The sequence below is a fragment of the Dipodomys merriami genome, unplaced genomic scaffold, assembly GCF_024711535.1.
Source record: "Dipodomys merriami isolate MVZ:Mamm:240054 unplaced genomic scaffold, mDipMer1.0.p SCAF_28, whole genome shotgun sequence".
NCBI classification, from domain to species: Eukaryota; Metazoa; Chordata; class Mammalia; order Rodentia; family Heteromyidae; genus Dipodomys; species Dipodomys merriami.
The window spans coordinates 7,144,873-7,169,903 of NW_027204270.1; the positions used below are offsets into that span (position 1 = coordinate 7,144,873).

Sequence of the window (25,031 nt, forward strand, 5' to 3'; positions counted from 1 at the left end):
TGAAAAAGGTTTTTTTTTATTATTGTTGTTGTTTTTTTAATCTAGTTTTTAATAAGTCTGGGTGACCACACCTAAAATGGTAAGCAGTGCCCTCCGCTTTGTCTTGGTGCCCCTGTGCGTTTGGGTCACGTTCTATTTTCTTGGCCTGTAAAATGGCCATTGGGGAATGGAGCCCTCTAAAAACGGTTGGGGGAGTGGGCAGAACAACACTGATCATCCCCATGCTTGTTTGTGGCCAAGCACACGCTTGAAAGGAGGAATGATCTGCACCTTTCTGTTCGGGATTTGAAAAGTGGAATTAATTGCAATAGGGATAACGGTAGAAGAAACCACAAATTACCTTGTGCCTGAAATCCATTAAGAAGCCTGATAGCTTTAAGACCGGTTGGGTGGGTAGTCTGTGCAGTGTTAAGTGAAGTGGGCTTTACCCTCTGAGGAGGAATATAGTCATTCCTGTTGATAAACTCACTCGCAGAACTCAGATTAGACTCTGGTGATGCACTGTTAAGACTGTAAAAGCAATAATAGATGGATTTGTACTTTTTCTGTAACTGCTGACCCCTTGAGAATTGAGGGGCCTGGTTTTTAGTTGGAAGAATGTGACAGCTTTTGTGTTGCTACTTTACCTGATGTCCTTACCGAATTAGATTCTGATAAATAGGTTTGTCATTTTGCAAGCTTGGTGTATCGATAAAGTCATCCTTTAGACTTGTGATTGCCACGTTGTTTTGTTTCCTCTGTAAAAGGCTCTTGAGTTGTTTTTAAATTTTCTTTTTCTGCACGATTTCCAAACCCTGTACATCTGCATTTTGCATTTTAGCACTTGCACTGTTACTCAGCAGCAGTAACATGGTAACACTTAAAATGGTACTCGGGGACCTCCAAAGACTAAACTGGCACGCCTTCAAGGAGCCCAGGGGTAAGTGCACCTGTCGATGGCATGGTTTTAATCCCTCATTTCACCTGTGAAAGCGAGTTCCTGGTCGTAGGAGGCCTGCGCTGTTGACTCGCCTTTTATTAACATGTCTGCGGTACTACACCGACAAAAGGGTAGTTACTCTACCCGGAAAAAGAAGTGAAAATTTCAGCTATTTGGCAATGATAATGTGCTTAAAAGTCTATTTGGTCATCTAAATGCATTCATTCTCGAAATTCTTTTAAACCACAGTTGAATAAAAAGTTTTGCTGCCACCAACAGTTTAGTGTCTGGAGTCTTACTGGGAAACCACGATTTCTTTTTTTCCTGTGTGACAGTGTGCTGGAAAGCCAGCTTAAAAAGCCAGTCCCACCAAGTTGCCCTGCCTATCCCCAATAGAAATTAGGCCCAGACTCAGTGGGTCTCTAACATAGAGTAGCGACCAGCGTTGAGTGGTCAGTGTTAAGCGGTTTAAGACTAGTGAGTAACAATGAGCTGGACTCCCGTGGCTGAAGCTACTGGGGAAGTTGAGCTCAAATTCAGGCCAGGCCTTGACACCAGGCACGAAGTAAAACCTGGGATTGGTGCGGCTGGGGCAGAGTGCTGGCTGGCCGCGTCGTCTGTCCCGCGTGAGGCCGATTGCAGACAAGATTGCGGGGGGGGGGGGGGGGGGCTGCGCAGATGCACTCGGCCGCTCGGAGGCGTCCTGTGGACTCGGGTGCCAAGCTGGCTTTGAAGCTCCGTCCTCCTGAGTAGCTGCCGGAGAGGGCCGGGTTTCAGCCTTGTCCTGGGAGTGAGCTCGGGTTCGTCGATGCTGCCCTGGGGGGGGCTGTGGAAGTGCTGGGTGGATTGTCATTGCGGAGCAACCTTGGAGCGAGCAGGGCGGACGCTTTTCTCGCGGCCTTGGCGGCAGCACCGTTTCGCATTGTCCATCTGTGGTGAATGGGGATTCCGCCGCGGGGAAGTGAAGTTCGGGTGTCTTCAAATCTCCCGTTACTACCCTAGGGTGCTGCCCGCGTGCGGGTGCGCGTGCGCGCGAGCCCCGGGGCGGCGGGGCGGGGCGGGGGGTGGCGGGGGGGGGGGGGGGCTGCGCTCCCTCCCTCCCTCCGCCCCTCCAGGCTGGCCCCGGGAGGGAGGGAGGCTAGGCGCTGCGCATGGTGCTCTCGATCCAGGACACGTAGTTGGCCACTTTGGTGTACACCCCGTACTGGCGCGCCTCCCCGCACTGGACGGAGCCCCAGGACACGATCCCGCCGACGAACCAGCGCCGCGTCGCCTCGTCCAGGAAGGCCAGCGCGCCGCCGCTGTCGCCCCGGCAGCTGTCCCTGCCGCCCTCCGCCAGGCCCGCGCAGAGCATGTTGTCGGTGACCCGCGCCTCGGGCCGGGGCTGCTGCCCGTAGGCCGCGGCGCAGGCCCGCGGCTCGGCCACCGGCACGTCCACGTACATGAGGCTGCGGGCCAGGAAGCCGCGGTGCGTGAGCCCCCAGCCCGCCACCGAGCCCACGGCGCCGGCCGGGGGCCCCGCGGCGCGGCCCGGCAGGCAGATGGGCGCCACGGCGCGGCCCAGGGCCACGCGCTCCTCCAGCCTGATGAGCGCGATGTCGTGGTCGAAGCCCGCGCCGTGCGCGTAGTCGCCGTGGATGAAGACGGCCTGGGCGCGCGCGCGCACGGCCTGCGGGTCCAGCCGCCGCAGGGTCCCCAGGCGCACGTCCAGGCCCGACGCGTCGTCGCGGTGCTCGTACACGGCGTGCGCGGCCGTCAGCACCCAGCGGTCGCCCAGCAGCGCGCCCGCCGCCGTGCCCTCGCCCTGCAGCAGCACCTGCCACGGGAAGTCGCCGGGCCCGGCGGCTCGGCCCCCGAAGATGCGGCCCCCGCGAGCGTGGCCCGAGCGCGCCGACAGGCCGCAGACTGCGGAGGAAACAGCGAGGGCGGGGCGGTGAGAGGAGCCCTCCCTCCCCCGCGGGGGCCTGCGGGCGGGCGGGGAGCTTTGCCTGGGCCCCACTTCCGCCCGCCTGGGGGGGGTTCTGGAAGCTTTGACCTAGCCCAGTTGTTACTCGGGGTCTGGCTGATTGATCCGAACACTAACGTTCACTGGGTGGAGCGAGCCAATTCTGCTCTGTAACACGCTGCTCACGCCTGTAATCCCAGCGCCTCAGGAGGCCCAGGTCTGAGGTCTGTGAGGCTCTTAGAAAAAGCCCAAGTGGCACGGTGGCTCAAGTGGAAGAGCGCTGGCCTTCAGCACAAAGCTCAGGGACAGCGCCCAGGCCCCAGTAAAGACAAGAAAACAAGCATGTAAGTTTCCTATGGCGGTATTAAAACTAACAAACACTGCGATGTGTTGGCCAAGTATAGGTTTGCAAAAGCTAATTTAAGCCAAATAACACAGGGGTAATGAATATATTATTACCGATCAATTTTTTAAGAAAATCTTTCTCAATTATTATTGTTGGAGCCAATTCTGGTATTAAAAAAATACTGTTAAAAGGCAAATTGCATTAATGTTTAAAAACCTAGACATCATTGAAAACAATTGCTTAGGGAAATAATGAAGTTATTAGCTTTTGGTTTTAATAGCATTTTTAGAGAGAAGAAAAGTAACTCAACAGAAGAACTCATGTTTATAAATGTATAAATGGCTCAAGATAATTTAAAAAATCATTTAATTTTTTATGCCTGCCTAGTTATAAGGTCAAAAATAATCAAATGACTGATGCATTCAGCCCCTTCCAACCTCTCCATATGCAAAGGGGATAATGAGAACTTATTATTTGGAAATAATAACTTAGTCTGAGAGCCAAGGACCCAAGTTCCATTTCTGCCTACCACAGCGAAAGCCCTCCCCCTCCCCCCTGGCCAATTAGGAAGCTGGAGGGGGGGGGGGGATAAATGGGTCCATTACCGGGCTCACAGATTGGGAGGGATTTCTCTCCTTTGGAGCTCGTCCAGAATCCATCAGCCTCACACACGTATTTGCCTGCAAATCATCGCAAAAGCAAAACCGTTTTAGCCACAAGTAGGAGGTGGCTGTCGCGCTTGAACACCCTTGAAAGATGTTGATTCCTGAGCCTGGGGGAGACAGAGGTGTCTGGATAACCATTTTACATGATTTCATAAATAAGAGATCTCTGCATTACCATGTTTACTAGCAAAGTGGAAACCTTTTAGATGCGTACCTTGAATATGTATCAAGATCTCAAGTACTTAATGATAAGGTTTTGACTTGTTAAATTAAACCATTTGGAATATATTGTGTGTTTGTAGTCAGCATTTACCAGATAAGATCTGTTTTCAGATTCTCACAAATTGACATTAAACTCACTTGAGCTGTAATAATTCACTTAGTGGGTGGGAGAAAGGCCTTTCTACCCTTTGTCTCTCTAAACCAAAAAAGCACAGTTAAGATTTCTCTCCCCAACACCCCCGCCCCAGCCCGGAGCCCTGGCTCACTGTGGTTGCTCTTCATGGTGTAGAAGGTCTCTCTGCAGCTGTACTGCACCACAGACTTGTAAGTGGTCACATTAGGCTCCGTGATGTAGTTCACTCGGCCATTGGGTAGATCATCAGGGGGACCGCAGTCTACAACTGCAAGGAGACAGGGAAGGAGGCGTCCCGTGTCCACAAGGCTTGGCTACCCCTGAGAAGGCCTGACCGGGCCAGAGGGGTGCGGCGCAGTGCAGGGCAGAGCTCCCAACTAGAATGTGAATGGCTCCAGCGTGGCTAAAAAAAAAACCACGCTGAGTGGGCGTGTCTCTCCCGCAGCATCTACCTGCAGGCCCTCCGGGGAAGGGGTGCACATGCCTCCCCTAAAGACAGGAGTCAGGAGCTCTCCTGAAACAAAGTGCCAGAGAGGGTCACGCCAGCCTGTCACCCCAGCAAGCCGCGGGTGGAGCTGAGTCCAAAGCCAGCCCGAAGCTGTAATCCTAGCCACTCAGGAGGCTGAGATCCAAGATCGTGGGTCAAAGCCAGCCTGGGCATCCAAGCCTGTGAGACTCATGTCCACGTAACCACCAGAAAACCAGAAGTGGTGCTGTAGCTCCAAATGGTCGAGCAACTAGCTTTGAGTAAAAAAGCTCAGACAGCTCCCAGGCTCTGAGTTCAAGCCCTACCCTTGACAAAAAAAAAGAAATTTGAGCAGCCATATTGGTGAGATGTAAAACAACAAAAAACAACACATGCATATGTAGATGCAGATGGAGATTTGAACACCTTTAGGAACAATTGGAAAGCTTGCACGTGAGCTGTGCGCGCAGAGGTGGAAGGGAAGGTGTGAGTAAATGGTGGGAAGCAGATGAAGATGAAGTCCGCAGCAGGGAATGGAGTCCTGGCAGCGTGGGGGATACAGAATACGAAGGAGGAGACCTCAGATTCTGTCTTTGAGCTGGGCATGGAGTCCAGGCTCTCATGAATGCCAGCTACTCCCAGCCCTCTTTTTTTTTTTTTCCTGCAGTACTGGGGTTTGAACTCAGGGCCCTGCATATGCTGGCCAACGGCTCTGTACTTTTAAGCCACAGCTCTTTCTGCTTAAATTATGTTTCAGGCAGGGTCTCACACTTTTGCCCTTGCTAGACCTACAGACCCCTGATGGCTGAGATCACAGGCGCCCGCCACCGCACCCAGCCAGGAGCCACTGTGCCCGGCTGGAAAAGAACATTTTCAGAGCACATGTTTACATTCTCCAGGAATCTGAGGAAGAGAAGCAAATGTAGGATTTGAGCCTCTGTAAGTGGAATTACTTGAGGGTGGGGATGGGGGAGCAGGGGATGCAGGCCGCAGGGGAGGGAGGGAGGGAGGGAGGGAGGGCGGGCGGGCAGGCAGGAGGGAATGGTCACCACAGCCGTACTGCTGCACTGGGGCATGGGCCGGTCCCAAGATCCATCTTTCTGACAGACTGCAGCAAACGACTTCAGGGGCAAAGAACCCTAGAGAGGAATTCAGAAAGTAAGTCTCTTGCTTCCACTGTCCGGTCACTTGCTGAGCCTGAGCCGCCCAGTTCTTCCTCTGACCCCTATCCACACTTGCGCAGTGACAGCTGGGTGGCCCAGCCCATGGCTTACTCATGGGACACATTTGTAACCAAAAGCTCTGCAGAAGCCAGGCACTGGTGACACACCTGTCATCCTAGCTACTGTGGATGATGGTTTGAAGCCAGCCTGGGCAGGAAAGCCCGTGAGACTCTTTATTTCCACATCGTCATCAAAAAGCTGGAAGTAGAGCTGTGGCTCAAGAGGCAGAGCGCTGGCCTTGAGTGCAAAGCTAAGGGGGGTGGCCAGGCACTAGTTCACGCTCCAGGACAAAAGCAAAACACAGCAGTGCTTCTCTCGCCAACACCCTGGCTCATCGTCCGAGGTGTACTGACGTGTGAATCACATGCTAAATCTGTGCTTTCCTCTACAGTCCTAGAGTCCGTCAGCCCTCAGAGTTCCTGCTAAATGCTCCCACATCCCTTTTTCTCCCCTTCTGTAGCGCTGGAACTCAGAGCCTTGCTTGGGCTAGGCAGAGTCTGGAATTCTTGGTCCTCCTACCCCTGCCTTCTGAGTGCTCGTACCACCTTTCCTGTTCTCCATCATTGCTTTAATTATTTTAATTGTGTGCCTGTACTGATGCTTGAACTCAGGTCCTCATGCTCTCCCTTGACTTTTTCACCCAAGGCTGGTGCTCTACCTCCTGAGCCACACCTCTACTTCTAGCTTTTTGCTGGAGATAATCTCACAGGGGCCAGGCGTTGGTGGCTCACGCCTGTAATCCTGTCTACTCAGGAGGCTGAGATCTGAGGATCACAGTTCAAAACCAGCCCGGGCAGGAAACTCCATGAGACTCTTATCTCCAGTAAACCACGAGAACACCAGAAACAGTGCTGTGGCTCAAGCAGTAGAGCGCTCGCCTTGAGCTGAAGAGTGCAGGGACAGCGCCTGGGCCCAGAGTTCAAGCCCCACGACTGACAAAAAAAAATTCACAGGGCTGAGAAACGTGTCTGAGTGGTCGATTCCTCTGGGTTCGATTCCTCAGTACCATATACACAGAAAACTGGAAGTGACACTGTGGCTCAAGTGGTAGAGTGCTAGCCTTGAGCAAAAGCAGCTCAGGGACAGTGCGCTCAGGCTCTGAGTTCAAGCCCCAGTACTGGCAAAACAAAACATACAAAAAGAATCTCAGACTTTTTTTTTTTTTTGGGGGGGGTCCAGTGATGGGGCCTGAACTCTGGGCCTGGGCACTGTCCCTCAGCTCTTCAGCTCAAGGCTAGCGCTCTACCACTTGAGCCACAGCACCACTTCTGGCTTTTTTTCTTTTTGCTTATGTGGTACTGAGGAATCGAACCCAGGGCCTCAGGCATGCAAGGCAAGCGCTCTACCACTGAGCCACCTTCCCAGCCCTCTCACAGACTTTTTTGCCCAGATTTACTTTGAATCTCGATCCTCATATCTCAGCCTCCTGAGTAGCTAGGATTACAGGTGTGAGCAGCCAACACCCAGCTATGATTTTTTTCCCCATCTAATGAAAACGTGAACAGATCTAAGGAGGTCTAAGGAGCTGCAGAAAGGAGCCTGGCCCAAAGTTTGCCAGGTGAGAGCTGCTTTGCTTTGTTTCCTGTGGTTTTGGCCTTGGCAGGACTCTGAGCGATCCCACAGCATCTCACTGGTTATTACTTCTTACCTCTGGGATCCAGTGACAATTTAGAAGAACATAGAGAGGAGGTGTTAATGTCTTACCTGTGCTCTAAAGCGATACACTAAGCATTTTTAAAAATTATACTCTCTCTCCCTTAACAGTGGTCACTATTTATAACTTTGCAGATTGTGCTGTTTCCAGCCCATCTGCTGACTGCAGGGGGGGCGGGGGGCGGTTTCCTGGGAAAGCTGTCAGGTGGCCAGAGGGCCTGGAATTTCATGCCAGGCACGATCACAGGCAACAAACTTCCCTCTCTGCTCTTTTGGCCATTTTACAAATAGTCATTGCAATGTGTGAAATGGGCAGAAATGCTGCCCATCTTAATCAGCAGTTTTCCAAAAGTAGCTTAAAAAAAAAAAAAAGTAATCCTAGCTACTCAAGAGGCTGAAATCTGAAGATCATGGTTTGATGCCACTACAAGCAGAAAAGTCTGTGAGAGTCTTATTTCCAACCAGCAAAAAACTGGTATGGGAGCTATGGTTCAAGTGGCACAGCACCAGCCTTAAGCAACATGTGTAGGCACAGTGTGCAGATCCTGAGTTCAAGCTCCAGTATTGGCATTAAAAAAAAAAAAAAAGCATGGGATGGGCACTCATGCCTGTAATCCTAGCTATTCAGGAGGCTAAGATCTGAGGATCACGGTTCAAAGCCAGCCCGGGCAGGAAAGTATGTGAGACTCTTATCTCCTTTAAACCACTAGAAAACCGGAAGTGGAGCTGTGCTCAAGTGGTAGAGTGCTTGCCTTGAGCTGAAGAGCTGAGGGACAGCGCCCAGGCCCAGAGTTCAAGCCCCATGACCAAAAAAAAAAGCATGTGGTTTTAAACAGCTCACCAATAGAATATGGGCTTCCTGTGGCTGAGGCTTTGAGTTCAATCCCAGCACCAAAACAATATATTAAAAAATTGTACAGGGTGCTGATGGCTCATGTCTATAATCCTAGCTACTCAGGAGGCTGAGATCTAAGGATCACGGTTCAGTCAGCCTGGAAAGTCTATGAGACTTTAACCACCAGAAAACTGGAAGTGACTCTGTGGCTCAAGTGGTGGAGTACTCACCTTGAGCTGAAGAGCTGAGGGACAGTGCCCAGGCCCAGAGTTCAAGCCCCATGAGAGACAAAAAAAAAAAAAAAAAAAAAAAAGCCAGGCACCAGTGGCTCACACCTGTCATCCTAAGCTACTCAGGAGGCTGAGATCTGAGAATCACAGTTCAAAGCCAGCCTGGGCAGGAAAGTCCGTGAAACTCTTATCTTCAATAAACCACCAAAAAGCCAGGAGTGGAGCTGTGATTCAATTGGTTGAGTGCTAGCCTGGAGCAAAAATGTTCAAGAACAGTGTTTAGACCCTGAGTTCAAGCCCCAGGACGGGGGGTGGGGGGTGGGGGTGGGGAGTGGGTATGGTAGTTCAAGCCTATGATCCTAGCTCCTTGGAAGAAGAAAATCAGAAGATCAGGATCTGAAGCCCACCTGGGCATAAAAGGTCATGAGATTCCATCTTAGTCAACGGCTGGGTGGAAGATGGTCGCCTCTTATCCTAGCCTCAGGTGCACCATGGCTGGGCACCGCAGTGACCTCTGTAATCCCAACAGCAAAGGGACGCACATGTAGGAGGAGCTAGTTCAGACCTTGCCTCAAAAATAGCCCGTGGATAAAGGGGCCAGAGGCATGGCTCAAGCGGGAGAGTGCCTGCCCAGAAAGCACGAGGTCCTGAGTTCTAGCCCTGGTATCACCAAAAATAAAGGCAGGGTTACAAAGAATAAAACTCCATGGCCACCCTCATTTCCTCGATTTCTCCTGCCTGTGCGCTGACAGAAGAGACCCGCCCCTTGCCCACGCGGGGTGGGGTGCTTAGCCTTGTAGCCCACTCACCTGCAGGAGCTCGTAGCCAGTCTCACAGGAGACGGAGAAGCTGTCCTTCAGGATGTACTGGGACTGCACTGGTGAAATGCGGCCATTAGGTGGCGCCCTCGGATCAGGGCATGGCTGGGCTGCGCAGAGGAAAACGGGCTTAATGGCCTGGCAGGTTTGTGAGGCTGTGGGATCTGAGTTCTTGGTTTACAAATAAAGCAAGATGTGAAGGGAGACTGCCCCAAGTATTCTGGGGTTTGAACATCTGACGGCAGAGATGAGATTACACTCTGCACCATACATGTCACTCACTTTCTTTTTTTTTTTTTTTTTTTTGTCGGTCGTGGGGCTTGAACTCTAGGCCTGGGCGCTGTCCCTCAGCTCTTCAGCTCAAGGCGAGCGCTCTACCACTTGAGCTACAGCGCCACTTCCGGTTTTCTGGTGGTTTATTGGAGATAGGAGTCTCACGGTCTCTCCTGCCCGGGCTGGCTTTGAACCGCGATCCTCAGATCTCAGCCTCCTGAGTAGCTAGGATTACAGGCGTGAGCCACCAGCGCCCGGCTATGTCACTCACTTTCAAACCAAGAGTGTAACTTCTAAGAAAAGAACAGGACTAGTTGGGCGCTGGTGGCTCACGCCTGTAATCCTAGCTACTCAGGAGGCTGAGATCTGAGGATCGAGGTTCAAAGCCAGCCTGGGCAGGAGAGACCGTGAGACTCTTATCTCCAATAAACTACTAGAAAACCGGAAGTGGCGCTGTAGCTCAAGTGGTAGAGCGTTCGCTTTGAGCTGAAGAGCTGAGGGACAGTGCCCAGGCCCAGAGTTCAAGCCCCACGACCGACAAAAAAAAAAAAAAAAAAAAAAAAAAAGAACAGGACCATGTGTGTTTAAATTGAGCGGGGGGGGGGGCGATGGGGGGTGATGGGGGTGGCCTATGGCAGGGCTGGGGGCCCTAGCTTCCGTCTTGCTCACTGCCAAAAAATAAAATTGCCAAGCACCAATGGTTCACACCTGTAACCCTAGCTACTCAGGAGGCTGAGATCTGAAGATCGTGGTTCAAAGCCAGCCTGGACTTTCCTAAGTCCATGAGACTCATATCTCCAATTAACCACCAAAAAAAATCTGAGTGGAAGCCAGGAGCTGGCTGCGCACACCTGTAATCTTAACTACTCAGGAATCGGAGGATTGTGGTTCAAACCCAGCCCAGGCATGAAGGTCCATGAGACTCAAATCTCATTAACCACACACTAAAAAGGCAGAAGTAGAGCTGTGGCTCAAGTGGTAGAGCATTAATCTTGAGTAAAAAACCCAGGGACAGTGCCTAGGCCTTGAGTTCAAGCCCCAGGAACAGCACAAAAAGAACAGTCAGACCAACCTGCAGGAGCTCATACCTACACCCACCCTGGAGCACACACCCCAAATGGCTGAGCTGCAATGTGGGTGCTTTTTTTTTTTTGGTCATGGGCTTGAACTCTGGGCCTGGGCGCTGTCCCTCAGCTCTTCAGCTCAAGGCTAGCACTCTACCATTTGAGCCACAGCGCCACTTCCGGCTTTTTTCTTTTTGCTGTGGTGCTGAGGAATCGAACCCAGGGCCTCAGGCATGCAAGGCAAGCACTCTACCACTGAGCCACTTTCCCAGCCCCAAGTTCTATATTTTGTAACTTTGGTACATAGCTATGGGAAAGAAAAATGGGCACATGGGTAGGTGGGGGGGGGGGACAATGAATGGATGGATGAGAGCAAGGATGGGTATGTGGATGAATGGAGAGGTGGATAAGTGGATGAATTGGGTGGGTGTGTGGATAGATTAACTGGTAGGTGAGTGGACAGGTGGGTGGGTGGGTGGTGGATTGGGGGATGGGTACCTGAGGGTCTCTGGGTGAATAAGTAGACAGATGGTGGGTAGATGGATGGTGAATGGGTAGATAGGTGGGCGGGTGGATCGCTGAACGGATGGATAGATGGAAGAATACAGGATGGATGGGTAGATGGGTACAGGGGTGAGTGGGTGGGTGGATGGTGGATGAGTGAGTGGATGGGTAGATGAGTAAGTGGATAGTGGATGGGTTGATGGTGGATGGTGGATGGGTGGATGGTGGATGGGTGAGTGGGTAGAGGGTGGGTGGGTGAGTGGATGGTGGGTGGGTGGGTGAGTGGATGGTGGGTGGTGGGTGGTGTATGGATGGTGGGTGGGTGGATGGTGGGTGGGTGGGTGGGTGGATGGTGTGTGGATGTGGGTGGTGGGTGGTGTACGGATGGTGGGTGGATGGATGGTGTATGGATGGTGGGTGGGTGGATGGTGGGTGGATGGGTGAATGGATGGATGGTGGGTGGTGGGTGGTGGGTGGAGGGTGGGTGGATGAGTAGATGGTGGGTGATGGTGGTGGGTGAATGGGTGGTGGGTGGTGGGTGGAGGGTGGGAGGGCGTATAGATGAGTGGATGGGCACATGGGTGGGCACAGAGAAGGGGAGATGGTTGGGTAGAAGGCTGGGTAGGAGAAGGGAGGAAGGAAAGGACGGTGCTTCACCCCTTCCTCAGCCTGGCGGGAGCCTCGCCCTCTGGGCCCTCGCTGTGGAGAAGGCACAGCAGCTCGGCTTCCTGCCGGGCTGAGCCCCTGCTCACCCACCCGTGCTGGTGTAGCGGATCCTCCAGCCTGTGTGGTCCCCGGAGTCATCGGTGACAAAGGTGATGGTGGCGGTGTTGCTCTGAGTCTCGATTCTGCGGGGCGGTGTCGTCCCACAGAACGGGCCGTGTTCCTGGCGGCCTGTGCGAATCTGAGGGAGGAGAAGGCCTGCGGCCTGTGCCCTGCACGGCCCAGCCCTGGGGCAGCAGCGGGGGCAGCCCTGGGGCAGCCCAGCCGGCCACACTGGTGCCGGGAGGGCGGGAGGGGCAGGAGGGGCTGCTGCAGGACGAGGGGCCACAGAGGGAGAGGGGCTCGAACCCACACCTTGAGGAAGTCGTAGGGGCACTGGGCTTCGGGGTGCGTTTCCACATCAAAGGAGCCCACGAAGTCCAGGCTGAGGCGGAAGCCCTCCTCCAGGCGGATGCTGTAGGTGCAGCTGGAGAGTTTGGGGTACGGCTCTGGGTACTCCGGGCTGCTGAGCTCCCCGGACCTCGCAGTGAAAACCTGGCCTGAGCACAGTGCTGGGAGAGGGAAGAGGATGGTGGCAGGGCGGGGCAGGGCGGGGCAGGGCAGGGGGCCCTAGGCCGGCCCAGGGTTCTGCACCCCCAGCCAGAAGCCCAGGCGGGACCCAGGGCCCCCACGCCACAGCGCATGAGGGGGTTGCTGGGCGCCGGTGCTCACGCCTGTCATCCTAGCTACTCAGGAGGCTGAGATCTGAGGATTGTGGTTCAAAGCCAGCCCAGGCAGGAAAGTCCGTCCATGAGTCTCACATCCTCAATGAACCACCAGAAAACCAGAGTGCTGTGGCTCAAGTGGTGGAGCGCTCGCCGTGAGCTGAAGAGCTCAGCGACAGCGCCTAGGCGCTGAGTTCAAGCCCCACCACTGACTAAGGGAAAAGGGGTGGGGTGGGGGTCCCTAGGTCTGAAGCTTAATGGGAACACGGCAGCTGAGTCGCAGGTGCACCTACTCCTGCTCTCACTCCCTGCTCCCCCAAAGGCAGGACACCCCGAGTCACAAGGCAGAGGGAAGCAGGAGAGAAGAGGCAGGCCCCTCCTCCACCGTCCCCAGGGTTCCGGGAGCGTGAGGAAGGGCCACAATGTCCCAGGCCAGTTCCTGCAATACCAAGTGTGTCCACCAGGGGTCCCCACCTCACTACCTTCCAGACCTTCCAGACCAGACTGCTACACACACACACACACACACACACACACACACACACACACACACACACACACACACACACACACACACACACACACACACACACACACACACACACACACACACACACACACACACACACACACGTCAACTGTGTGAGCCCAGCACCGGTGACTCCCGCCTGCCCTCCTAGCTGCTCAGGAGGCTGAGATCTGAGGGTCAGGGCTGGAAGCGGGTCAGGGCAGGAACATCTGGGAGACTTCTATCTCCCGCTAACCATCACAAAGCCTTAGCGGTGGGCTGCTGGCCCGATGCGCGTGGCCGCGGGAATCTGGGCTCTCTGGCAGGGTGGCTGACCTAGCCACACACTCGGTCCCTCGGCGGGCCTGCCCCTCTGCAGCATGCGGAGAGTGGGGTGCAGGCCAGCAGCAAGCGGAAGCGGGCGTCCCAGCACTGCCCCTGTTGTGGGCTGCTCCTTGTGGGGGGGGGGGGAGAGCCGGGCCTGCCCTGCCCGCAGGGAGCCTGACTCCCCGACTCCCCACATCTCCTGCTCACAGCCAACTGAGCCTTCTCTCAGGACAGGCATCTGGGCCATCATCCCCAGTAGGGGAGACAAGGCCGATCCCCCCAGCGGGGGTCAGGCAGACCCCAGCCCTCTCTGGGCCTCAGTGTCCCATCCCCAAAATGAAAAGCCACAGGGTCCCCAGAGTTCACAGACTTCGAAGGGGGCGCAGGGTGTAGGGAAGAGGCCCAGGGTGCACAGCGCCGCCCCCCCCAGAGCCCCAGCCCAGAGACACGCAGCCATGTGCAGGAGGTCCAGCCAGGTTTATTTGGGGGGCGCAGCAATCGCTCCCTGACCCCAGCCCCGGCCCCCGGGGCCCCACTCCGGCTCTGACCCGCTGGGCTGGGCGGCCGCACAGAGGCAGGTCAGAGGTGCTGCTCTGGAAGAGAGAGCACAGCGTGAGACGCATGCAGAATCCGGAGCTTCCCGCCTGCCGTCCCAGCTACGCAGGAGGCTGGGAGCTGAGGACCACGGGTTGAGGCCAGCCCCCGGGCAGGCAGGCTTTAAAGCAGCCAGGGTCCGTGAGCCCCTTATCTCCAATTGACCAGCAAAAAAGCTGGAAGCGGAACTGTTCAAGTGGTAGAGTGCCAGCCTTGAGCTAAAGAAGCTAAGGGATAGCACCCAGGCTCTGAGTTCAAATCCCAGGACTAGTACAGAGAGAGAAAGAGAGAGAGAGAGCACCCAGGGGCCAGCAGGGGCAGCCAGCTCCTGAGGACGGGGCCTGCGGGAGCCTGGGAAAGCTCGGGGAGAGGGGGAGGTGGTCGGGGTGAGAATGGGGAGCTGAACTCGCCCTGCGCCCTCCCCGTACCCTCTGTGGACAGGGAGCCCGCGGTGCCAGCCTCTGTGCAGTGGGGACGCCCTAGGTCCTCCCTGCCCCCCGCAGCCATGCCAACCCCCCCGGTGGGCGCTGGGCGGGCCTTCCACCCCGCCCCCCGCCCCCCCCGCCCTCCCCGCCCCCCCGCCCTCCCCGCCCCCCCCACCCCCCGCCCCCCCGCCCCCCCGCCCCCCCCCCGCCCGGCCTCCCCCCCTCCTCCCCCACCCCCCCGGCCGGCCTCACCTGAGCAGGTGCGCTGGTCCTTGTGGAGCTCGTAGCCCGCGCGGCAGGAGCAGTAGAAGCCGCCCAGGTGGTTGTGGCAGTGGTGGTCGCAGCGGGGCGCGTCTCCGGGGGGAACGCGGCACTCGTCGATGTCTGGGGTGAACAGGGGCCGGGTCGGGAGGCAGGCAGGTGGGTCGGAGCCCGGCCGGGCTAAGGCCAGGCCTCACACAGCCCTGGGGGTTGCTGAACAAATGAGAATTTAAACATCTACCACTGGCAGCCCAGCTGCCAGGCCATCAACCCGGCGGCGGCCCTGCCGCAACCTGAGCACAGAGAGGTTGAGCCACCTGCCTGGGGTCACACAGCGTCCCTCAGAATCAGATAGCACCTGTCAGAGTAGACAGAGGGCAGAGGCCGGAGGGACTGGCCGTGCCTGTGACGGCTGGGGACCCGGGGCTCACCCTCGGCCGCGTAGAAGGCCTCGAAGCCTGTAAAGGGCCTCTCATTGGAGTAGTCGGAGCGGAAGGTGACCTCCAGGCTGGGGCCGGGCGAGTAGAAGCTGCTGTTGCCCGGCGCCCGCTCCGTGTCGGTGCTCTCCCAGCCGCACAGCGTGGCCAGCACCTTAGTCCCTGCGCTCAGCTGTGGGATGGAGGGGTCACTGGAGGGGAGGGGAGACGCAGCCCCTGCCCGATTCCTGGGCCCCCCGCCCCCGGCCGTCCATGCTGGCTGGCACCTTGACGAAGTCATACTCGCACAGGTAGGAGAGCTCCAGCTGGAAGTGGGTGAAGTAGAGGCGCAGGCGGTAGCCCGGGGGCGCCGCCAGGGTCCAGCGCCGCTCCTGGTCATTGGGGTACGGCCCCGGGAAGCCGGGGGACGCCAGGCGCCCAAACACGGGCTCAGGTGCCTTGGGGTCGGAGGATGCGGCGGTCAGGGCTCCCAGCAGCCCCGCGAGGACCAGCAGCCTGCGGGAGAGGCCGGGTCAGGGGGGCCGGGTCTGCGGGGGCCCCCCGCCCGCCCGCCGTGGGCCCCATCTACCTCATGGCGTCCGAGTCCCGGGCGGCCTCACCTTTGCTCTGTCCGGGTGTCCGGCGCCTGCCCTGCCCCCGCGGACTCCGGCATTCTGGGAAGTGACCCCGTGACGTCTGCTGGCTCCAGTTCCAGGCGAGGTGGCCCCGGCTCACGCAGCCACCCAGCCACACACCCTGCCAGGGGCTGGGCTGGGAAGGTGGCTCAGTGGTAGAGTGCTTGCCTTGCATGCATGAGGCCCTGGGTTCGATTCCTCAGCACCACATAAGCAAAAAGAAAAAAGCCGGAAGTGGCGCCGTGGCTCAAGTGGTAGAGCGCTAGCCTTGAACTGAAGAGCTGTGGGACAGCGCCCAGGCCCAGAGTTCAAGCCCCATGACCACCACCACCAACAAAAAACAAAAGCCCTCATCTGAACTCAAATAAAAACCAAACAAGCTGGGCGTCAGTGGCTCACACCTGTAATCCTAGCAACTCAGGAGGCTGAGATCTAAGGATTGAGGTTCAAAGCCAGCCCAGACAGGAAAGTCCATGAGACTCATCTCCAATTAACCACCAGAAAACCGGAAGCAGCAGCGCTGTGGCTCAAGTGGTAGCGCACTTGAAAACAAACAAACAAAAAAACAAAACATAGCCGGGCGCCGGTGGCTCACAGCTGTCATCCCAGCTACTCAGGAGCTGAGGTCTGAGGATTGTGATTTGAAGCCAGTTGAGCAGAAAAGTCTGTGAGACTCTTTTTTTTTTTTGCCAGTCCTGGGGCTTGAACTCAGGGCGTGGGCACTGTCCCTGAGCTTCTTTTGATCAAGACTGGTGCTCTACCACTTGAGCCACAGTGCCACTCTGGCTTTTTCTATGTAGGTGGTACTGAGGAATGAAACCCAGGGCTTCATGCATGCTAGGCAAGCACTCTACCACTGAGCCACCTTCCCAGCTCTCTGTGAGACTCTTATCTCCAATAAACTGCTCCGAAAAAGCTGGAAGTGGCACTGTGGCTCAAGTGGTAGAGCGCTAGCCTTGAGCTGAAGAGCTGAGGGACAGCACCCAGGCCCAGAGTTCAGGCCCCACGACTCACAAAAAAAAAAAAAAAAAAAAAAAAGGGGCTGGGAAGGTGGCTCAGTGGTAGAGTGCTTGCCTTGCATGCCTGAGGCCCTGGGTTTGATTCCTCAGCACCACATAAGCAACAAGAAAAAAGCCAGAAATGGCGCTGTGGCTCAAGTGGTAGAGTGCTAGCCTTGAGCTGAAGAGCTGAGGGACAGCGTCCAGGCCCAGAGTTCAGGCCCCACGACTGGACCAATAAAAGAAAAAAAAAGGAACTGAGACAGAGGATCAGGAGTTTGAGACCAGTCAGGGGTACACTGCAAAATCCTGTTTCCAATAATCCCATGTGTGTGAAGGAAGGGAGGTCCAGTGGTAGAGTGTGTGCTTATTCAGAAAGTCCTGGGTTCGATCCCTGGCACCACAGAACAACAGCTACCAAACCACCGAGCAAACACGACCTTTGCTTTCCCGAAGAACAGGGGTTATTTGTGAACACAGTGTTGCGATGTGCACGCGTCTGCGCCGTCAGTGGGCTGTGCTCAGAGCCGCTGCAAGGGACGGTTTGTTTCTTTGCAGCAGTGGGGCTCAAACTCAGAGCCCCAAGTTCTCACTTGCTTTTTCTGTATTCAAACCTGGTGCATTGTCACTTGAGCCACATCTCCATTTCCTGATTTTTGGTGGCTAAACGTGTCATGGATTTGTCTGGGCGGTCTTTGGACTGTGGTTCTCAGATCTCAACCTCCTGAGTAGCTGGGATTATAGGCATGAACCACAGGCTCCAGCCTAAGAGAAAGTTTGCTTTGCCAGTCCTGGGGCTTGAACTCAGGGCCTGAGATTTTTTGCTCAAGGCTAGCGCGTAGACCCTTGAGCCACGTCCAGCTTTTTGCTGGTACTTGGAGGTCAGAGTCTCACGGACGTTCCTGCCTGGGCTGGACCCGCGATCCTCCCATCCCAGCCTCCTGAGGAGGTCCGATGTAGGTGTCGCCAGCGCCCGGCAAGTTCAGAGACTTTTGTGGAAAAGCTTTAGGGAACTGGGGGGAACGTTTGGAGTTCATCAGTGAAGTTTATGGCCAACTAAGGAAATGAAAGCCAACCAACCAAAAGATGTCCTGGGAAAACTAAGGCAGGAGACAGGGCGGTGTGTGGCTCGTCTGAGCAGCGAGCTGGTTGTGCTGCGGGGTAAACAGTGCAAACACTGAACAGCCGGCTGACAGCACCCCCCGCCCGCTGTGCCGCAGAGGCGGGCGCCCTCTGATTGCACGGGTCCTGGCACCATACCTGCGGGCAGCACGGGGCCCACGGCCAGCCAGGGACCCCTCCACCCTTGCCTAGGGGCTGCTGAATTTGCCAGAACACTCAGAAATGTGTTTACTGGGTTGGTTTTTTTGGGTAAAGGATTTTAGAAAGGATATTAAGGGTAAAGCAGAGCCCTCATCGCAAGCCCTGGGCTGGATGACTGCTGAACTGAGCTCCAGCAAACCCAGAGGCTTAGCCAGGTGCCGGCGGCTCATGCGTGCAATCCTACTCAGGAGGCTGAGATCTGAAATCTCAGTTCAAAGCCAGCCTGGAGTTGCCAGGCACTGGTGGCTCACGCCTGTAATCCTAGATACTCAGGAGGCTGAGATCTGAGGATCATGGTTCAAAGCCAGCCCGGGCAGGAAAGTCTGTGAGACTTATCTCCAATAAACCACCAGAAAACTGGAAGTGGCTCTGTGGCTCAAGTGGTAGAGAGCTCGCCTTGAGCTGAAGAGCTGAGGGACAGCACCTAGGCCGAGTTCAAGCCCCATGATTGACCAAAAAAAAAAAAAAAAAGCCAGCCCGGGCAGGAAGGCCATAAGACTCGCTACAAGGGGCTGGGAAGGTGGCTTAGTGGTCAACTGTTTGCCTTGCATGAACAAAGCCCTGGGTTCAACTCGTCAGTACCACATAAACAGGAGAAGCCGAAGTGTTGCTATGGCTCAAGTGTTAGCCTGGAGCAAAAGAGGCTCAGGGACAGTGCCCAGGGCCTGAGTTCAAGCCCCAGGACTGGCAAAAAAAAAAAAAAAAATTACAATCAACCAACAAAAAAGCCATTAAGTGAATATGAGGCCCTGAGTTCAAGCCACAATCACACACACACACACACGCGCGCACACACACACACACACACGCCCGCACACCTAGAAGCTTGTTGGGTGAAACACCAAGACCAGCAGCCCCCTTTAAGTGCTTTTCCTGGAGGTCAGGGCTGGCTGCTGACCAGCTGGGTGGCTGCCCAAGCCACCACATTAGCGTAAGACCGGTGGTCACCGGAAGGACTACAAAAGCCACTGGCCAGCCAGGGAGACCCGGGGGCTTTAAGGAGGCCTCAGACAGGACCTGGGAGCCGCGCAGAGGTGGATGGGAGGCGTCACAAGTGCAGTCCTGAAGCATGGCTAATTTGCCAAAAATTAAAACTCTGCCGGGCGCTGGCGGCTCCCGCCTGTCACCCTAGCTACACAGGAAGCTGAGGTTTGAGGCCGGCCCAGGCAGGAAAGGCTGAGACGCTCTATCTCCAATTAACTGCCAGAAAATTGGAAGTACTAGAACGCTAGCCTTGCGTGAAAAAGCCCAGGTCCTGAGTTCAAGTCTCTTCACCAACAAAAATTGACCTCCCTGGGATTTTCTCCCCCATGTCTCAAACTGGCCTTATGGTGTGTTGGGGACTCAGGTGACCCCCGCGGTCTGCACCCCACCCCCCGGATAGGACCCATGCTAGGCAGCCTGGTCCTCCACCGTGCCAAAGCCCTTCTCCCCTGCTAGCTCCGTGGACTCTGATGTTCAGCCAGGGTCTTGCCGCCGAGCCCAGGGTGGGCTCAAGCGTTTGATCCTCCTTACGTCTCCAGAGTGCTGGGATTACAGGTGTGTGTCACCATGCTAGCCTCAACCCTGCTTCTTAATGCTGGCAATGCAGATCAGCAACCTGATTACATATCACGGTGCAGTTTAGTAGGTAGCGCTCTGGCTGCCATCTGTAAGACAAGGTGGCTGGGGAGATGGGAGTCAGCCCTAGGGCTGGGGGGGCGGGGGGCATCTCAAGGCACAGGGGCTGGAGATTTAAGTGGATGTACTGGTCCCCTCCCCTGTCTACAGCTAGATGACCGCTCCTTCGAGTGGGCCATTGCTAGCGCCTCCCTGGCGTGTGGCTGAGGATTACAGTGGGTGGACTCCGTGGTGGACAGCCACACTAGCCTTCCCTGCAGTGAGCGCTGGGCCTGCAGCTGGGGCGGGGTCTGAATGGGGAAGGCAGACCTCCGTGATGCATTCTAGAGACCAGAGCTGCTGGGGGTGGGCAGGCCTGAGACAGAGCTGATGGCAAAGCTGGACGTGAGCTCCCTGCCACCTCGGGCCCAGGCCGGTCCGGCAGGACCCTCGGCACTGCCCAGCTCCCCCAGGGCTTCCAAGAGGGGGCTGGAGCCTCCCTGGGCGCCCCTCTCCCACCTCCGAGGCACCGGGGCTCAGGAGGCTGCAGGCAGTTCAGCACCTTGGAGAGGGCGCAGGCCCGGGCTCGCGGGGCGCCCCAACCCCAAGGGCACGTGCCGGGATCTGCCCTAGGAGCCCGGGGCGGGTGCAGGCAGGACGCAGCCCAGACTTGGATCCAGACCTGGGCTTCCAGCCCAGAAGCGGTGCGGACTCTGCCACAGTGAGACCCCAGGGGTCCCCTTGACTGCCCAGACGCGACCTGCCCCCGTGCTGTGAGGCCTGAATTCTCTGGAACATTCTGCTGTAGCTAGAGAAGCCACTGGAGGTGGGCCTCCATCTGTCGAGTGTGTAGCCCGGGGCCGTGACAGACCGTGCCAGCGCTCCCGTGCTGGCCGCGCAGACCCGTGCTAGGGTCTGAGATCAAGGCCCACGTCACACCTGGAGCCCCCAGAACACCCCACACCTGGGCGTGTGACTCGCGGAGGGCACGGAGCGGACTTCAGAGGCTGTTATAAATACGCGTGTTTGTCGGGGGCGGAGACGGTGCTGTACAGAGCTGGTCGAGGCGCGGGGCCAAACACCACAGACACACACACAGACGGACGCACAGACAGTCCGCCCAGCAGGGCAGGCCAGGCAGCATTCTGGGGCCTGTAACACTTGCTTGGTGGGCGAGAGCCAGCAGGAGGTTTGGTCCGGGCCTGGGGGTGCCCGGCAGCTGGGGCTCCCCTGTCCAGTCGGGATCCTGGCAGTGCTGTGGTGGCACTGGGTTCAGCTCACGTCGTTCAGGGCCTGTGGGGCGCGAGGGGGGTCAGGGCAGGGCTCGGGCTGAGCGGGGACGGGGAGGGGGGGTGGGGGGATGGGGAGTGGGCGGGCTGGGGGCCCCTCCCGGCCCCTCACCTTGCGGGCAAACTCGGGCAGCACGAAGGCGGCGCGGTGCACGTCGGCGTTGTAGTACTGCAGCCGCCTCTGCTCCACCTGGGCGGGGGTCAGCTGCTGCACGGGCTCCTGGAAGTTGGTCTTCTGGGGGCCAGGACGGTGGGCATCGGGTCACGCGCGACGGTCGGGTCCAGGAAGGGTTCTCCCCCTACCCCACCCCCAGGGGAGCCGTGTGCCCACGCGCATGCTCACCGGGTTCTTGCTGCACAGCATGAAGCCAATCTGGCCGCTGGGGTAGGTGGGGATGGTGCAGTAGGCGTAGGCCACCACCGGGAACAGAGACTTGCAGAACTGCCGCATCTCCTTGATCAGCTCCAGGTGCAGCCACTGGCACTCCCCTGTGAGCACAGTCAGCCCGGGCGAGGCGCAGGGGCACCCCCCCCCCGTCCTGCCCCGCCCCACCCCGCGCTCACCCTGACAGCAGAGGATCCCGTCCTCCTTGAGCGCTGTCTTCATGAGCTGGTAGTAGGACTCCTTGAAGAGGCTCTCCGCGGGGCCTGCGGGGCAGACAGGGCTGAGACCAAGCCAGCTGGGACCCCACGGCGGCCCTAAGCCCCGTGATACCATGGGCTCCGCAGGCTTCTGGTCAGCACTGTGGCCCCCAGCCCAGGACTGGAGCCCACCCCAGTGCTGGCCGCTCTAGTGCACAGGGGCTGGAGGGGACACTGAGACCTCAGTGGGCCAATGCCAGCCCACCACTCTCTTGTGAATGTAGGGCTAGCAGTGGCCAGTTTCTCTCCTACAGTCCTGAGTGGGGAGGACGAGAGGATGACCGCTGAGGAGCAGTCACGGCTCTAGTTCGGGGGAGCAGCACTGGACCGGTGGCGGCTGGAGGGAGGGGCCCCTTACCCATGGGGTCTGAGGAGTCGGTGATGATGACGTCGAAGGCATCTTGGTTCTGTTTCATGAACTCAAAGCCATCGCCCACGTGGAGGGTCAGCTTTGAGCTCGAGTAGCCAATGGCCATGCCCGGCAGGAACTTCTTAGAGACTTGGATGACGTCCTGGGGAGGGGGCAGGGGGTGCTAGCCTGGGTCATGGGGTTGGGATCTACCCAGCGGACTCCCACTGTGTCCCCCAGATCTGGGTCTCCCTGAACAAACCCTCCCCTTCTGAAAGCCGTGTCCGCTGTGTAAAGCAGGGAGAGCTCGGCCGCTCGGGCACCACTTCCTGCTCTCCCTCAATCACGGGGCGCAGACAGCTGTGCTTCAGCTCCTCAGCCTGTAGCTCCTGCCGATTCCTTCCTCCTGCCCACTAAGCCCCAATGGATCATCTTCTCACATCTCCTTGAGCCTCGACCCCAGCTCCCAGGGCAGGACTCACTCGGCCCAGCACCTCGGACACCTGGGGCAAGGCAGGCGCTCAGCAACCAGCAGGCTGGATGCTAAGGGAGGCACCTGAGCCTCACCTGACACTAACCGGAAAATTAGCTCTAATCGCACTAAGAAGTAAAGGTTGGGTTCAGGCAGGCCTTGGTGTCTCACATCTATAATCGTAGCTTCTCAGGAGGAGGCTGAGATCTAAGGACTGTGGTTCAAAGTCAGCCTGGGCAGAAAAACCCACAAGACTCTTACCACCAAAAAGCACGAAGTGGAGCTGTGGCTCAAGTGGTAGAGCACCAGCCTGAGTGGAAAAGTGAAGAGACAACATCCAGGCCTTGAGTTCAAAGTCCTTTACTACCATCCTGGGTTTGTCAGAGGAGGAAAGAGGTAAATCACCTGGGCCAGCCCGGCCAGGGAGGGTTAGGTGCTCACCTCATCGATCTCGCACTGGACCACGGACTCCACCGAGGGGTGCTTCACCACCTCCCGCAGGACGCCCCCATCGCCTCCCCCGATGATCAGCACCTGGGCAGAGGTGGCAGTCAGTCAGGGCCGAGCGGGTGTGGGCGAGCCCCAGGCTCCTGGCTTCCCCCTGAGCGCTGCACCCCCTTTCTGCCTCTGCGATCTGGCACCCGAGCCCCCTTTCCCCGGAAGCGCCCCCCTAGGGGTGCTGCTTCAGGCCCACTCTCCCCAGGGCCAGGCTAGGCCTGCCCACCCCCTCAGGGGACGACTCCCCCACTCCTGCGGGCACTTTCTCCGGTGGTCCTCTGGAGAGCTTGCAGGCAGAAACGGGCACACCTGGCCAGTCTGCCCAGCCCCGGCTCCTAGCCCAAGAGCCGGGGCTGCAGGGCGGGCGGGTACCTTGCGGGGGTTGGGGTGGCTGCACAGCGGCAGGTTGGCGATCATCTCCTGGTAGGAGAACTCGTCCCGCTCCGTGCACTGGATGACGCCATCGAGCACCAGCACGTTGCCGTAGGTCTTGCTGCGGGCGGAGTGACAGTCGGGGACCCGGGTCCGCGGGACCGAGCCGCGGCCCGCCCCGACTGCGCAGGCTCGCCCCCACCCGCCGGGTGACACGTGGCGGGGACCGGCGGCCCGGGCGAGGGCTGGGAGCGGGGTCCCCGGGGCTGACGTGTCCCGGGCTGACACGTGGGCCGCCGCGCACCCCGGGGCTCCCTCCCGCGCGGGGCCGGGCGCCCGGGGGAGCCGGGCGGGCGGGGCCGGGCCTAGTTCCCGAGAACTTCTGACAGTTCCGCGGGGCGCCGGGCGGCAGGGCCGGGGGTCGGGCCGCGGAGGGGGCCGCGGCTTGCAGGGCGGCCGGGCCGGCGTCGGTACCTGCGGAAAACAAGGATGTCCTGGTACCGCGAGCGCCGGTGGTGGAGCAGCTGCTCCACCTGCAGTGACAGAGCCTGGCCGGGCCACAGGCTGCACGTCTCACGGAACCAGCCTTCGCGGATGGCGGCGGGGCCGGGCGCGGCGGGGCCGTCGGGGCCGGGCTCCATGGCGGGCGGGCGGGCGGGCGGCGCGGGCCCGGGACTGCAGGCCGCGCGGAGCCGCAGCACAACGGGACCAGCTCCGCCCGCCGCCCGCGCCGCAACCTAACACGCCTGGGGGCGGGGCCTGCGGGAAGGGGTGGGGCCGCGGGGACCCAATAGCAGAGAGGGATCTGACCCGCGGCGAATCAGCGGCGCGGCCTCGTCGGGCGCTCCACGGCCGCCGGCGCAAAGCGCGGCGCGGATTGGCTGGAGCGTGCCGCCTGTCAGCGGCAGCAGGGTAGTGCGGCCCGCTCCCGGGGCCACGTGGGGCCCGGCGGGGTCGGGGGTCGGGCGCCGGGGCCGCGGGTGGGTTCCGGGGCGGGCTGCGCCTGCGGAAGGAGTTCGCGTCCCTCCGGGGTCCGGCGGCGCGGGGGCGCTGCCGCAGTGGGCGCGGGCCACGTCGCGGATGGGACGTGTCCCGGGTCGCGTCTGCGGATTCGGCTGCGGGCTGGACTTGAACCGAGGGCGCGGCGGGTCGGTCGGGGCCGCCGAGGGCTTTTAATTTGCCGGGTGTCACAGCCGCGACGTGACACGCCGGATTTAGCGGGAGCCGCGAGCCGGGGTCTGCGGGACGAGGTGCTAAATGTACCAGCCGCGTCCGGGGCGAGCCGCGCGCGTGCATATTCAGAACCGGCGGGACTGGCAGGCCGGGTCCTGCTCCTAGCGGTGGGCGGGACCGCCGCGTGTGCAAGAGAATGTCAAGGAACTCCTCAGAACCGCATTAAGCATGCTAATTGCCAGATATTAAATGCTAATTGCCCCGTGCGCAATTGGAATGCCAAGGCGGGGAGATGGCACCGGCTGGCGTCGGGCCTGCACGACACAATGTCAGGACTGTCTCTGACGGGGCGCTCTGCAGCCCCCACCTGGAGCGGGAGCTCCGACCCTTGTCTGATGCCAGGCCCAGGCCCAGTGCGGCTCCTGAG

The 25,031-nt window shown here is 58.2% G+C and overlaps 2 protein-coding genes across 4 annotated transcripts; both read right to left on the reverse strand.

Moving 5' to 3' along the window:
- Positions 1–653: 653 nt before the first annotated feature.
- Positions 654–15,962, reverse strand: Masp2 (MBL associated serine protease 2). Of its 2 annotated transcripts, none has more exons than XM_070037343.1 (11): positions 15,875–15,962; positions 15,542–15,770; positions 15,270–15,447; positions 14,830–14,961; positions 12,374–12,570; positions 12,053–12,200; positions 9,447–9,565; positions 5,757–5,835; positions 4,364–4,498; positions 3,816–3,890; positions 654–2,824 (listed from the first exon to the last, which is right to left on the reverse strand). In XM_070037343.1, the coding sequence occupies exons 1-11, from the start codon at positions 15,925–15,927 to the stop codon at positions 2,058–2,060; spliced, it is 2,112 nt and encodes a 703-aa protein (XP_069893444.1). In that variant the 5' UTR covers positions 15,928–15,962; the 3' UTR covers positions 654–2,057. The 2 variants fall into 2 exon arrangements, with proteins under 2 accessions (XP_069893444.1, XP_069893445.1); XM_070037344.1 differs by having other exon boundaries at positions 15,844–15,892.
- Positions 15,963–20,817: 4,855 nt separating this feature from the next.
- Srm (spermidine synthase) lies at positions 20,818–24,177 on the reverse strand. 2 transcript variants are annotated; one of them, XM_070036944.1, is made up of 8 exons: positions 23,906–24,177; positions 23,432–23,552; positions 23,003–23,095; positions 22,099–22,252; positions 21,663–21,746; positions 21,442–21,587; positions 21,211–21,333; positions 20,818–21,102 (listed from the first exon to the last, which is right to left on the reverse strand). In XM_070036944.1, exons 1-8 carry the CDS (start codon positions 24,070–24,072, stop codon positions 21,082–21,084), a joined length of 909 nt encoding a protein of 302 aa, XP_069893045.1. In that variant the 5' UTR covers positions 24,073–24,177; the 3' UTR covers positions 20,818–21,081. The 2 variants fall into 2 exon arrangements, with proteins under 2 accessions (XP_069893045.1, XP_069893046.1); XM_070036945.1 differs by having other exon boundaries at positions 21,211–21,330; positions 23,906–24,110.
- Positions 24,178–25,031: the final 854 nt, after the last annotated feature.